We start from the raw sequence: 12,681 nt of genomic DNA, 5'->3' as shown, positions 1-12,681 counted from the left end.
CACAATACTGTCGCCACGATTGCTGAGAAACTCTGATGAAATGGCTCACTCTCATACTAGCTCCGCTGTTGATCGCACTGATTCAATGTGCTGTAACTTGAACATTTTGTATAGAAAAATTATGATTTTTGAGTTGGGGATGAAGTATGACATGTCTGCCATCCAGTGGAGGGGAGGTCGAATGAAATTTGACACCCAATTGGACAAAATCTGCCGTTTTATTCAGTGACGCATCTTGTCGAGTAAACTTGACCGTGGCGCCTAGAGGGTTAATCCTTATTCACTCAGAGTCTTTATGGTAGAGATGATCTTACCACAGTTTCTCCAGTTTACAGTGAGGATTCGCCAGTAGATCAGAAAGCTGCTTCACTCCTGAGTCTCCTAGTTTATTCCCAGACAGATACAGATCTCTCAGGTGTGAGGGGTTTGATCTCAGAGCTGAAGCCAGAGCAACACAACCTTCATCTGTGACTCCACAATCACTCAACCTGTAGAGAACAATGACACACATTAAGCCTATATCCAGAGATAAACACAACACTTAAACTATAAATAACATAATGCTGTCAATATGAAATATATATTTCATATTCATGTGTGTGTGTGAGAGAAAGAGAGAGATAGAGAGGTATATATGTGTGTGTGTGTGTGTGTGTCATGGGCACAGCTGCACATTTGCTGAGGGGTTTGCAATATCAGTGTTGGCGCCACCCATTACACACACACATGCACACACACGCACGCACACACACACACACACACAAACAAACAATCATTACAACTGCACATCCTTTGGGTAAAAATAGCCTAATGTATTGTGAAGCAATATTTTCATCAGTGTGTTATATTTACCCCAGGGCGTTATTTACCTTTAGAAAGGCACTGCTTTAATTTTACCTTATTAAATGTATGCATCATCTTTCATGTCAAATTCTTACATTTGATCAATAAATTCAGTTAAAATAATAAATGGGGCTGTTACCAATCAAATTATATTATATAGTCTAAACACTGCAAAATTGCAACTGCAATAAATAGACTAATGTTATGAGATTAATGTTTTAAATAAATGTTTAAATATACAAGAAAAGAATTAAATAATACTTTCAAACATGAAACTAAACCGCCAGTAGGGGGCGGCAAGTGACCGTCTTAATAAGAGAGTCATTCGTTCAAAACGATTCATTCAAAACACTGAATATACTATAATATCCGAAATTCGATAATGATACGATAATATTCATCAAAACAGCTCTCTTGGTCGTGTTATGTGAATAGCCTAAATCATACATTATATTATAAATGTTCAATATTTATTATCTTATTTATCTGCTGTCGCATCTCTTGACACGTCATCTCGTTTTCCATCTCTCTTTTTCTATTTTTAGCCCCACAGCTTTTGTGCTTTATGACAACAACTCACTACTTGTACTCATGTGTGTGTGTGTGTGTGTGTGTGTGAGAGAGAGAGAGAGTGAAAGAGACCAACTAAGGGAAAAAAGCATTGCAGTAAATCGCGCTGATTAAATCTAACGATCGTTTATCATATCATGTCAAACCGTGCAAATTATCCTTTGTTCTTAAATTGTTAATGTTGAACGTCTGCATTGTGTGACTACATGTAATGTCCTTCTGATATTATCCTTGTGTTGGCATGGGCCGTTGCAGTCTCTTTCCCCAAACTCTCAGTCAGAGTCTTCTGCATGTTACAGCGGTGAGTCTCCAGGTGTCTCTGGTGATTGTCTATTTAACCTTTCTGGATCCACCATCAAATTAATTAGTGTAATTATATCCAATGCTGTGAGAAAAGGCTATAAATCTCCACCTCCTGCATCTATACACTATCTACATATTAACCCTTCAGGCGCCAGAGGTTTTTTCCTAAAACGTTTGATTTTGACATCTTAATTTCAAAAAGCTTTATCTTAAAAGTGAAAAAAAGATTATGTAAATTAGAGAAATATTAAGGATGACCAAAAGTTTATGTAGGGATGACATTTTCCCTCTAATTTGCATATTATGACATCATATGGTGGCAGCAATCTTGGATTAGAGCATTTTCATGAAAAGTCAGATGTTTAAATGATAAAATGCAGCACTTCTTTCCCCCCAAAATGTCCATCACCTTCTGTATGCTATATTGCACAATACTGAATGCTCAGGTATATAGTAAGTAGTAAACAAACTGATGTGTAAATCATTACTAATAAATGGTAAAACAAACCGTATGCATGTAGTGGTTGGCCTTTTGCTGTAGAGATTTTCCATTTACTACATACAGTAGGCACTCTAATTCCATGTATGAGGCACAGCACATATATATATATATACATATTACTCATATGACACACAAACACAAGTAGACAAAACCTGTTTAGTTCAAAAGATCACTTGCGACGGCAAGGCACAGATCATGAGTGAGATGATACGAGCGCGGTATGTAGTATGCACACTTTTGCGACTCCTCACCCTGCCTTCACGTTGCCCCCTATCTGTACTATGAACACTTCGACCTCGTCTAACATACCCAGTGATAATAGACAGACTCCACCACAATACTGTCACCACGATTGCTGAGACACTCTGATGAAATGGCTCACTCTCATACTAGCTCCATTGTTGATCGCACTGATTCAATGCACTGTAACTCGAACATTTTGTATAGAAAAATTATGTTTTTTTGATTCGGGGATGAAGTATGACATGTCTGCCATCCAGTGGAGGGGAGGTCGAACGAAATTTGACACCCAATTGGAGAAAATCGGCTGTTTTATTCAGTGACGCATCTTGTCTAGTAAACTCGACTGTGGCGCATGGAGGGTTAATCCTTATTCACTCAGAGTCTTTATGGTAGAGATGATCTTACCCCAGTGTCTCCAGTTTACAGTGAGGATTCGCCAGTAGATCAGAAAGCTTTAAAAACCCTCTTCACTGTATCCTGCATCTGTTGTCTGGTTTGTAGTTCGTCCGGTTTATTTAACTGTTGCTTTTACTGTGTTTTGTGGGATAATAATATAGTGCGATGTAAATGTTCCTCTTCAGGGAAACTCCTCACCGCTGTCTTCTACCGCCGGCAGGATCTGACGGTTCAAGCAGGAATCTGTCGCTGAACCACCGGACGGGGCTTACGCCAAACATATATCCTATACACTATCTACATATTAATCCTTATTCACTCAGAGTCTTTATGGTAGAGATGATCTTACCCCAGTGACTCCAGTTTACAGTGAGGATTCGCCAGTAGATCAGAAAGCTGCTTCACTCCTGAGTCTCCTAGTTTATTATCAGACAGATTCAGATCTCTCAGGTGTGAGGGGTTTGATCTCAGAGCTGAAGCCAGAGCAACACAACCTTCATCTGTGACTCCACACTCCCTCAACCTGTAGAGAACAATGACACACATTAAGCCTATATTTATTTATTTATTTATTTATAAACATTTATTAGAGGATCAGCCACATGAGATGAAACATCTTGTTTTCATGGGGGTCCTCAGTAATATTTAGAAAAGTAAAGAAAAGTAAAACAACAGAGTAGATACAGTATACAGGATACAAGAAAAACCTCAATGCACACACACACACACACACACACACACAAGCTCTCACTATCCCCCACTACCCAGATAGAATAAAGTAAATCACAGTGGTTCCCAAACTGTGGTATGAATACCACTAAACAATAAAACCTTGATGGTTAACCTTGACCTTAAAACCAGCATGATGATGTTCTAAAAGTCAAGCATTTTGAGAGTGGTGTTAAGTGAGACACACAATAATCCCAAATAAAACTGACAAAGTTGACATCACTAGATATGTATATTTCTACATATAAACACATTCATACACCCATGGATAACATGACACAAATTAATGCTAAATCCGAAATACTAGAAACATAGACAAGTATTCTGAAGATGTGTTAACAAAGCAGTTCGGAACAGAGGAAAAGACGTAAGCGAGCGGATAGATGCAGGAAGGCTGTTCCAGTCACGAGGGGCTTCATTACAGAAAGCATAATTCCCAGTTTTTCTCTTTACTCTAGGGACAGGTAAAGAAGATCTGTTCGTTGTGACGAAGATTATATTGTGAACTAAAAGGCACTAAATATTGGGATAAATAATTTGGTTATTTAAAGTAAATGCATTTAAATATAAGTTGAAACCAATGATATTGTCTTCTGGCTGAGGGTGCAAGCCAGGCCAGCTGGTCATACATCACACAGTGATGTGTCCTATAGGGGCAGCGAAGGACGAATCGGCACAGGCTGTTGTATACCACATCGAGAGAGTGTAGACAAGGGGCAGTAGTGTTAGCATATATGTAGGAATGATGTAAAATGTTCCTCCCAGCCTTAGGGGGGAGCTGTGTTCTATGAGTGTTTCACTGTGTGAGTCAGGCTTTCTTTACATGGGTGGAGCTGTTTTTAATTCAGTTCTATTTCCTTGTGGAAAGGTAAGGAGGGTTTTTTTTGGTGTTCACTGCCACATCTATTTAATTTCTTGAATTATATTGGCCATCCATGTTATTTTAGAAAATATATAACTGTTAAAGATGAAGTGAAGAACCCTGGGGTATGTCTTTATCTACACCTGTAAAATTCGACTGACTACCCCTGAAGGACACACACTGGCGACGGTGATGTAGATATGAATTGAACCACAGAAGAGGAAAAGGCCAATTGAGTATAATTTATCCAGGAGCAGATAATGATCAACTAAATCAAACGCTTTTGTACAGGGATGCAAACACATGTATGGCCAAAAAAGAGAGAGGTAATCGAAACCCTCGCCCACGGAAAATATCCAGATACTTACATTGCCACCACCCCCTGCCATCCCCGGCCCACCCCCTAGGCACATAGTAAATATGTTTCAGCCTTTAAACCATTTTTCACCAAAAAAAAGGGTTTTATAAAAAACAAACCTCACATATTTCAGCCTTTAAATAATTTTTCACAGAAACAAAAGGCGTTATAAAAAGATAAACCTCCTATATTTCAGCATTTAAATCATTTTTTATAAAAATAGTGAGTGAGTCTAAAAGCTTATCTTTTATTATTAGTAAAATCTGGTCCAATTTTCCGTGGTGTCTGTTGTTGCCAACCATCCATGCACTGCGCTCTCCACAACGACAAAGACGTTTTAAAAGATATTCACTACCGAAAAACGCTTTCTGTAGCTCTGCTACATGATTTATTTGTAAATACATGGTTTTATAATCACTATGGTCCTGAATTTGAGGCAGGGCAGTTTGGGGGGTTCGGGGTTTCCCCGAGAAAATTTGGGATTTCTCTAAACTACATGCATTTTAAGATATTGTGAAGGCAAAAAAAAAAAAAAAATCGATGACAACAGCTTCAGCTTTAATTTACTAAAGGCTACAATTTATATTTTATTCTCAATATGTACACATTCATTATTAATCCTGTGTCTAACATGATGAAAACGGCTTTGTTCATGTTTCTTGTCCCCTCACAATGACAGTAGCCTAAACTATTACACTAGGCTACATGTTACATAGGCCTATTTTCAGTTCAAAATGGTGAAATTAGACAAAACTATATTAGTTTGCCTAATTATTTTTTGTATCATTTGTTTAACATTTATGACCTGTAAGACTGGAAAAACTGGTTAAAGAGAAAATATCTGACCAGTGGCCTCTAAAGACAAAAGGCATTGCTTGCAAATTAACATTTGACACCCTACCCCCTATTCTCTGAACATCTTATCTGCATCTTCTCTCTTTCACTCTCTCAGTCAATGATACTGAAAGCTCACACAAGAATATGGTTTTAATGTGAATCTGATAATCTTTAAGGATTGTTTAGAATCATTTTGATGGTCTCAGGGTGACTGGTAATAATGTCTCATTCCCAAAGTAATAAAAGAAAAGGTAATAAGGTTTTTAAGAAGTTTAGGAATCACTGTCACACAAAGGAGTGTGGTCTTTGAGTTAACACCTTCTGCCTTGTCTGAATGCAAATTACAACCAAGCAAATGGTCTGCCCCCGATAAACATGGTAGGGGGATTCAGTAACTTTCCATTGAAACCTGGTGATTTACATATCAGGTGAGGTCTGATTATAAAGGGAGATGCAACAAGAGTTCGAGGCTGCCTTTCTGTATTCAGATCACCCCATGATGTTGTGTCTTCAAGGCTCAGCTCATGTAATATGTTGGGTAAAGTTCTTTGTTCTTTGAAACATTTGATGGTTTGCTCTGATTATCTTGTGGAATTCTAATGACACATTTACCTGACATAATAAATTGTTATATTTGGCTATTCTAACAGACTTTGACTTTATTTTCATTAGAGTTAAAAGGAACAGTCAAGCATTAACTTATTAAACGATGCACAGAAATCATTGATAAACCCTTTTCATTTTATGGAGTCAGATGAAACGAGTTAATACATAAGATTAAATGTATTGCATTTAATTAAAATTCACTTTGCTTGGAAAAGACGGAACGTGCTTGAAACCTTCACCACGAATCGAATTCCTCAATTTGGGTCGATTTCGTGGCCCTTTTTACAGTGGTGACACGCCTCCGTGATCGCAACAGATGGATTTCGCGAGCAACGTCCTTTCCAACAAAGTACGGGAATCTTAAAATCAACAAGAGGTTTGAACATCTTCCTTTCTTCTGCCACTGTGGTAAGTCAACTTTTTCTAATCTTTTGAAAAGTGTTGAGAAAATGTTGTTTGCCATGGTTGCGGGTCGGAAAGCCCTTTTTAGTCCGAAACTAAAACGTGAGGACATGATAACGACCGCGGCGCGCAGATAAAAGTGTAAAACCCTTGTTTAATAGATTTTAAAGATATCCTTGTTTGATTAGGCTAAAAGAAAAGAAACCTAAATTTGAAATAACATCTTTCAAATGATTTTCGGGTAGACTTAACGTTACTCTAGGAGCTATAAAACAAAACTTGCATGTTTGTCTTCATTATTGTAATGGCTTTGTTGAAACAAACCAGCAACGTGAAGAGAATCGACAAACAACAGAAATAAAAATCTAAGTTTGTAAACGATCGGAAAACACGTGATTTTATAAATAAGGCAGATCAATGCATTGTTTATGATAAAACAAACTTTGAAAAACACAATGATATGATTTACAGGCTAAGACGCCAAGTAGCAGGGTTAAATGCTAGTTTTCCATGCTGTTTAGAAAAAACGAGGCTAAGATAAATGCTAGTATTGCCCATGCTGCTTCCAAAACGAGACTATAAATTCTAAAGCCATGCTGCTTAAACAATGATGCTAACGCTAAACCCATGCGGCTTCTAAAAGGCTAATGCTAATGCTAAAAACATACTGCATTCAAACGCTTAACCCTTTGTGTGACCAGCCCACCGGGCCCTAGGCCACATTGAATGATATTCTAGAATAAACATAAACTAATCTTGACAAACTTTATTTTGCATTTGAAAGCTTCCACTGTAACACAGATGGGATTAAAAAGCAATAATGCAATAGTTTGTATTTTCAAATTTGGGGTTGTGCTTCACACAATGTAACGCACTCACAGAACACACTGTATAGTTGTTTGTGCTACTATATGTGCACATAGGCTAAATGTAAGTTTATTCTTTAAACACAGGATTGCTTTACTGTAAGTGTTTTGGAACACTTAGGTAAAGGCTGTTGATGTTGTATTTAAGGCCATGTATCCTGTGTGAACTGAATTAAACGTGTGTGTGTCTATGCTGAATGTGGTTATAATGTGATTCACAATGCTCATTCATTCTTGAAAAGAATGAGAAGAATTTGAGACAAAAATACTTTTCATATTCGGAAAACAAAATAATTCCACATTTTCACATCAGATTTGGCGAAAACAGGATGATATTATTTCCAGGCAAGATCAATGATAATACTGAATGCTATACATTGCATTTGAAAGCTTAAAAACTTTAACACAGATGGAACTAAATTATTTAAATTTCTCTAAAAAACAAACCTCTAAAGTATTTGATATGCAACCTGGTTGCAGAAAATTAGAAGACTTTGCTTGATTGCAGGAGCTGTTCAATGTGGCGAGTCTGTAAAAACGATGGCAGGATAAACTCTAAAACATTGTAACATGCTGGAGTAATACAAGTATATAAAAGGCGCCATGGTAACATATTCAAAGCTTTATAGGACATAGACTTTACCTCTCCACTTAATGGGAGCTGTTTTCGCATACAAAATTTGTAAATGGTTACGTTTGAACTAATTCTGAATGACTCTGAAAGGCTGGTTTTTCCCTAGATTATTGGATTCGTATATTTCCACATCTTTCGCGTCAGATTAGCGACGGCTAATATCCGATACCATTTTAAGTGTACTTGAATGGGGGGACAAGTTATTTCCGACTAGAATCAGCAAAGGCTGATTAATCAACCTAGTTTTGGGTGTGTCCATATCCACTGTTTTAGGTCAGTGATCACTTTGGATAAACGTGCGTGGTTTAAAGACCACGGGCTTGGCCTGAAGCCATTTTAAGAGATGTTGAGTTGATAAACTATACTCTTTCTTGGTGGTCAATCGTCCCTACTAAAGTGACACATTGATTTAATTTCTAGAGGAGGCATTCAAGGGGTCTTTGAATTGGCGGGGCAAGTTATTTCCGACTAGAATCAGCAAACACTGATTAATCAACCTAGTTTTGGGTGTGCCCATATTCTCTGTTCTAAATTAATGATTACTTTGGATAAACGTGCGTGGTTCTCAGACTGCGGGGTTTGACCTGAAGCCATTTTAAGAGACGTTGAGTTGATAAACAGTTTTCTTTCATGGTGGTCATTTTCGTCCCTACCATAGTAATACATTGATTTAAGTTCTAGAGGAGGCATTCAAAGGGACTTATAAAGATATCTCTGATTGTACGTGTGAATACGGCAGATCTTAGATATTATGTCAAATTACCTCTGAATTGGTTATTGAAACTGACGGGGGTGTGTCGCGCGGGCTTCGAGGAAGTACTGCGGAGCGATATAGATTCCCTTATCTAAACGGATAAAACTAAAATTTAGAGTTCAAAAGAATAATCAAACGTTAAAATGGCCATTTAAAAAGACTAAATGAGAAGAAAATATATTTGAAAACTAGCAAACAGAAAATTGAAACCTCTCAGGCATTAATTTGAGAACTATGAATTTAATCCTTACAATTCGATTTCGTTGACCAATACCCAGTGCCAAAAGGGCGGAAAACACTCACTGAAGTGTGGTGTGGCACAGGTAATTGCCAACTGACCAAAGAAGAAAATTTACAAGGAGGGTGTGAACTAAACATCAGAGGTAACGAGAGATCATCACTAAACAAATGTGTGAATGACACCATGAAATAATTCATGCACACAGATCTGGCTGAAATGAAAGCAATTTGAAGTTTAAAACCCGAAGACTGGGATCTCTAATGCTGGGACACAGCAAGCAGTGTTGTTTTAGATGTCGCACACTGAAGCAACAACAGCAATAATTCAGACCTGGTCAATGAAACTCGGTTTCATGTGACAGCTGGAATTAAAATTGCAATGGACATGATAATGTAGCAAGCAAACGAATATGTCCACATGTCTGAATTTGAAACTGTTGAAAACATCAAAATTAACTGTGGTTCTCTCTGCGTTTGTTTCTGTCAGGTTAACTTCTACAATTCCTCGGAGGACGGAGGCCGGGACGGCCGGCCTTCACGATTGTTAGAACGTAACCTGAGATTCGGGAGATGGGTGAAAAGACGATTCAAGAGGCCTTTACATCCCACAACAACACATGACTACATTAGATGGCCTCCCAGTTTAGAACTGGAACTAAAATTTGCAACAAAATTGTTATACAATAGATTCCACCCATCTCCTAGACATGAACACTGACTGAACACACTCCTCCATCACAACACCCTCACGGCATCATCACCTGGAATCAAATCTATCCAGACTGAACACTACACATCATAAGATGAAGATGACATAGAGTCTGATAGTGTCACTTCACTAAAGATCTATTGTGCATCTTCACACTCACAGATCCGGATAGCTTCACACACATAACGATGGGAAGCTGATCCCATGACATAGCACACGCTATTCATTACCACACCCTGCAAACTCATGGAAAAACACTGGAAACACATATTAATGGCTACAGTCACAAATCAATGCAATGCATAAAAAAAAAAAAAATTCATAATGTTTAAACTTTCTGATTGTTATTGGGGTGGTTGGAAAATCAGAGGGCCCCTGATTTCTCAACATACCACTAATAACAGTAACATCATAGCAAAATAGATCTGAAGTATGAGCGCTTCAATCAACTACAGAATTCTCAATTCAACCTTGTCATTGACTGTGACTTGGCCAACAACAACACACAAACACACACACACTCTATCTCTCTCTCTTTCTCTCACACAAACACTCAAACTCACACTCAGACAAACAAACACACACTCACACGCACATGCACTCATACCCTCACACAAACACTCTCACACCTATTGCAAGGAACGAACAATCTCCATTCTTGAATACATTTAAGAATGTTCCAAGTCACTTCCTAGATTTGCATAAGTGGCTTGCATTGGAAGATTCCTTAACAAACACTGATTATTATATACATATTCATTTATTGAACATCGATTGTTTTTATTACATGACTTTTTATCATAGAATCTATTTGATTATTTTGAATACTCTGACCTCTTGCTGCATTTCCTTTTTATAATTCAGACCAAAAAATATATATATTTAAAAATTGGATATTTAATATGAGACATCCTTACCATTCAATACCCTGAGAAAAATATGAGCAGACTTGCTGAAAAGAACATGATATTTTACATTGAACATGACATGATTTTGTTTTGTTATATTATGCGTTTCCATGCATTTCTTCTTGAGTTCAAGTTCATATTTGTTTCAATCCTGAAGCGGACATTTAAGATGCTTTTCAGACGCCTCACAGCATTCACCCACTGAGGTCTGTCCAGACAACCGCACCGCTGGAGGTGACAGGATTGGTCAAGAAGGGACAGATTATCGTTACGGGGAAGGTGCCAGGAAAACGTGAGTGTCTTCATGAAGGAACGACACGCCAACTGAAAAAGTCAAGAGGTCCAGATTGACTCTATGAACTTTGCTCACATCACCAGAAGAAAGCCTGAAAGCCTCGTCCACCTGCTGGACTCATGCTGCATACGCCTGATGAGAACAGGTGATCTGCAGGTGAACAAAGCCCTCTGAGCTTCTACAGATGCCAACATTGCCAAGAGACAATTGCTGAATTACACCAAGGATTACACCAAACGTCTTACTCTGTGACCCCTTAAGTGTCTGAATCTGACCCATGGGGTCAAGGAGGGAATCTGTAAGACTGGAAAAACTGGTTAAAGAGAAAATATCTGACCAGTGGCCTCTAAAGACAAAAGGCATTGCTTGCAAATTAACATTTGACACCCTACCCCCTATTCTCTGAACATCTTATCTGCATCTTCTCTCTTTCACTCTCTCAGTCAATGATACTGAAAGCTCACACAAGAATATGGTTTTAATGTGAATCTGATAATCTTTAAGGATTGTTTAGAATCATTTTGATGGTCTCATGGTGACTGGTAATAATGTCTCATTCCCAAAGTAATAAAAGAAAAGGTAATAAGGTTTTTAAGAAGTTTAGGAATCACTGTCACACAAAGGAGTGTGGTCTTTGAGTTAACACCTTCTGCCTTGTCTGAATGCAAATTACAACCAAGCAAATGGTCTGCCCCCGATAAACATGGTAGGGGGATTCAGTAACTTTCCATTGAAACCTGGTGATTTACATATCAGGTGAGGTCTGATTATAAAGGGAGATGCAACAAGAGTTCGAGGCTGCCTTTCTGTATTCAGATCAGCCCATGATGTTGTGTCTTCAAGGCTCAGCTCATGTAATATGTTGGGTAAAGTTCTTTGTTCTTTGAAACATTTGATGGTTTGCTCTGGTTATCTTGTGGAATTCTAATGATACATTTACCTGACATAATAAATTGTTATATTTGGCTATTCTAACAGACTTTGACTTTATTTTCATTAGAGTTAAAAGGAACAGTCAAGCATTAACTTATTAAACGATGCACAGATATCATTGATAAACCCTTTTCATTTTATGGAGTCAGATGAAACGAGTTAATACATAAGATTAAATGTATTGCATTTAATTAAAATTCACTTTGCTTGGAAAAGACGGAACGTGCTTGAAACCTTCACCACGAATCGAATTCCTCAATTTGGGTCGATTTCGTGGCCCTTTTTACAGACCTAAAAAACTGTCTAGAAGATGATGAAACTATTAAGAACCTATTAGAAGATGGCGCCGATCTATGGCGACGTGGTGTGGCTCTGTGTTTATGTTTGTCTCGTTTTGCTCTGTTTTGTTAACAATTCTGTCAGTCTGATTACATATGACAGACATGAACTATTATGTATTCGGGACACTTTGCAAAACTTCCCGGCCTCCGATTATTGGAGGAATGCTGCCGGAATTATTGACAGTCAATCTAAAGTTTACAAACACAAGCGATCTCCAAGGAAGAGAGGCAAACGAGCGGGAGTTTTGGTTCGACTAAGACAGAGGGTTCACCGCTCTCCGCTTCCCAGCATGATCCTGTCGAATGTCCGCTCCCTGACTAACAAGCAGGATGAGCTGGCTACCCTAATT

General features: G+C 38.1%; 1 protein-coding gene across 3 annotated transcripts in view; it reads right to left on the bottom strand.

Moving 5' to 3' along the window:
• Positions 1-12,681, bottom strand: part of LOC120469877 (protein NLRC3-like) — a 57,456-nt gene that overhangs the window by 5,481 nt on the left and 39,294 nt on the right. For 2 of the 3 annotated variants that reach the window (XM_089122318.1, XM_089122319.1), the window contains exons 7-8: positions 3,207-3,380; positions 315-488 (exon numbers count right to left, since the gene is read on the bottom strand). In XM_089122318.1, the coding sequence (XP_088978444.1) occupies positions 315-488; positions 3,207-3,380 (348 nt within the window). The remainder of the gene's footprint in view (positions 1-314; positions 489-3,206; positions 3,381-12,681) is intronic. The other variant, XM_089122322.1, reaches the window with a different exon arrangement.

The sequence above is a fragment of the Pimephales promelas genome, chromosome 2, assembly GCF_988280905.1.
Source record: "Pimephales promelas chromosome 2, fPimPro1.hap1.1, whole genome shotgun sequence".
In the NCBI taxonomy this organism is placed as follows: Eukaryota; Metazoa; Chordata; class Actinopteri; order Cypriniformes; family Leuciscidae; genus Pimephales; species Pimephales promelas.
Note: the sequence above shows the minus strand (reverse complement) of the source record. Positions and strands in the feature narration are given on the sequence as shown.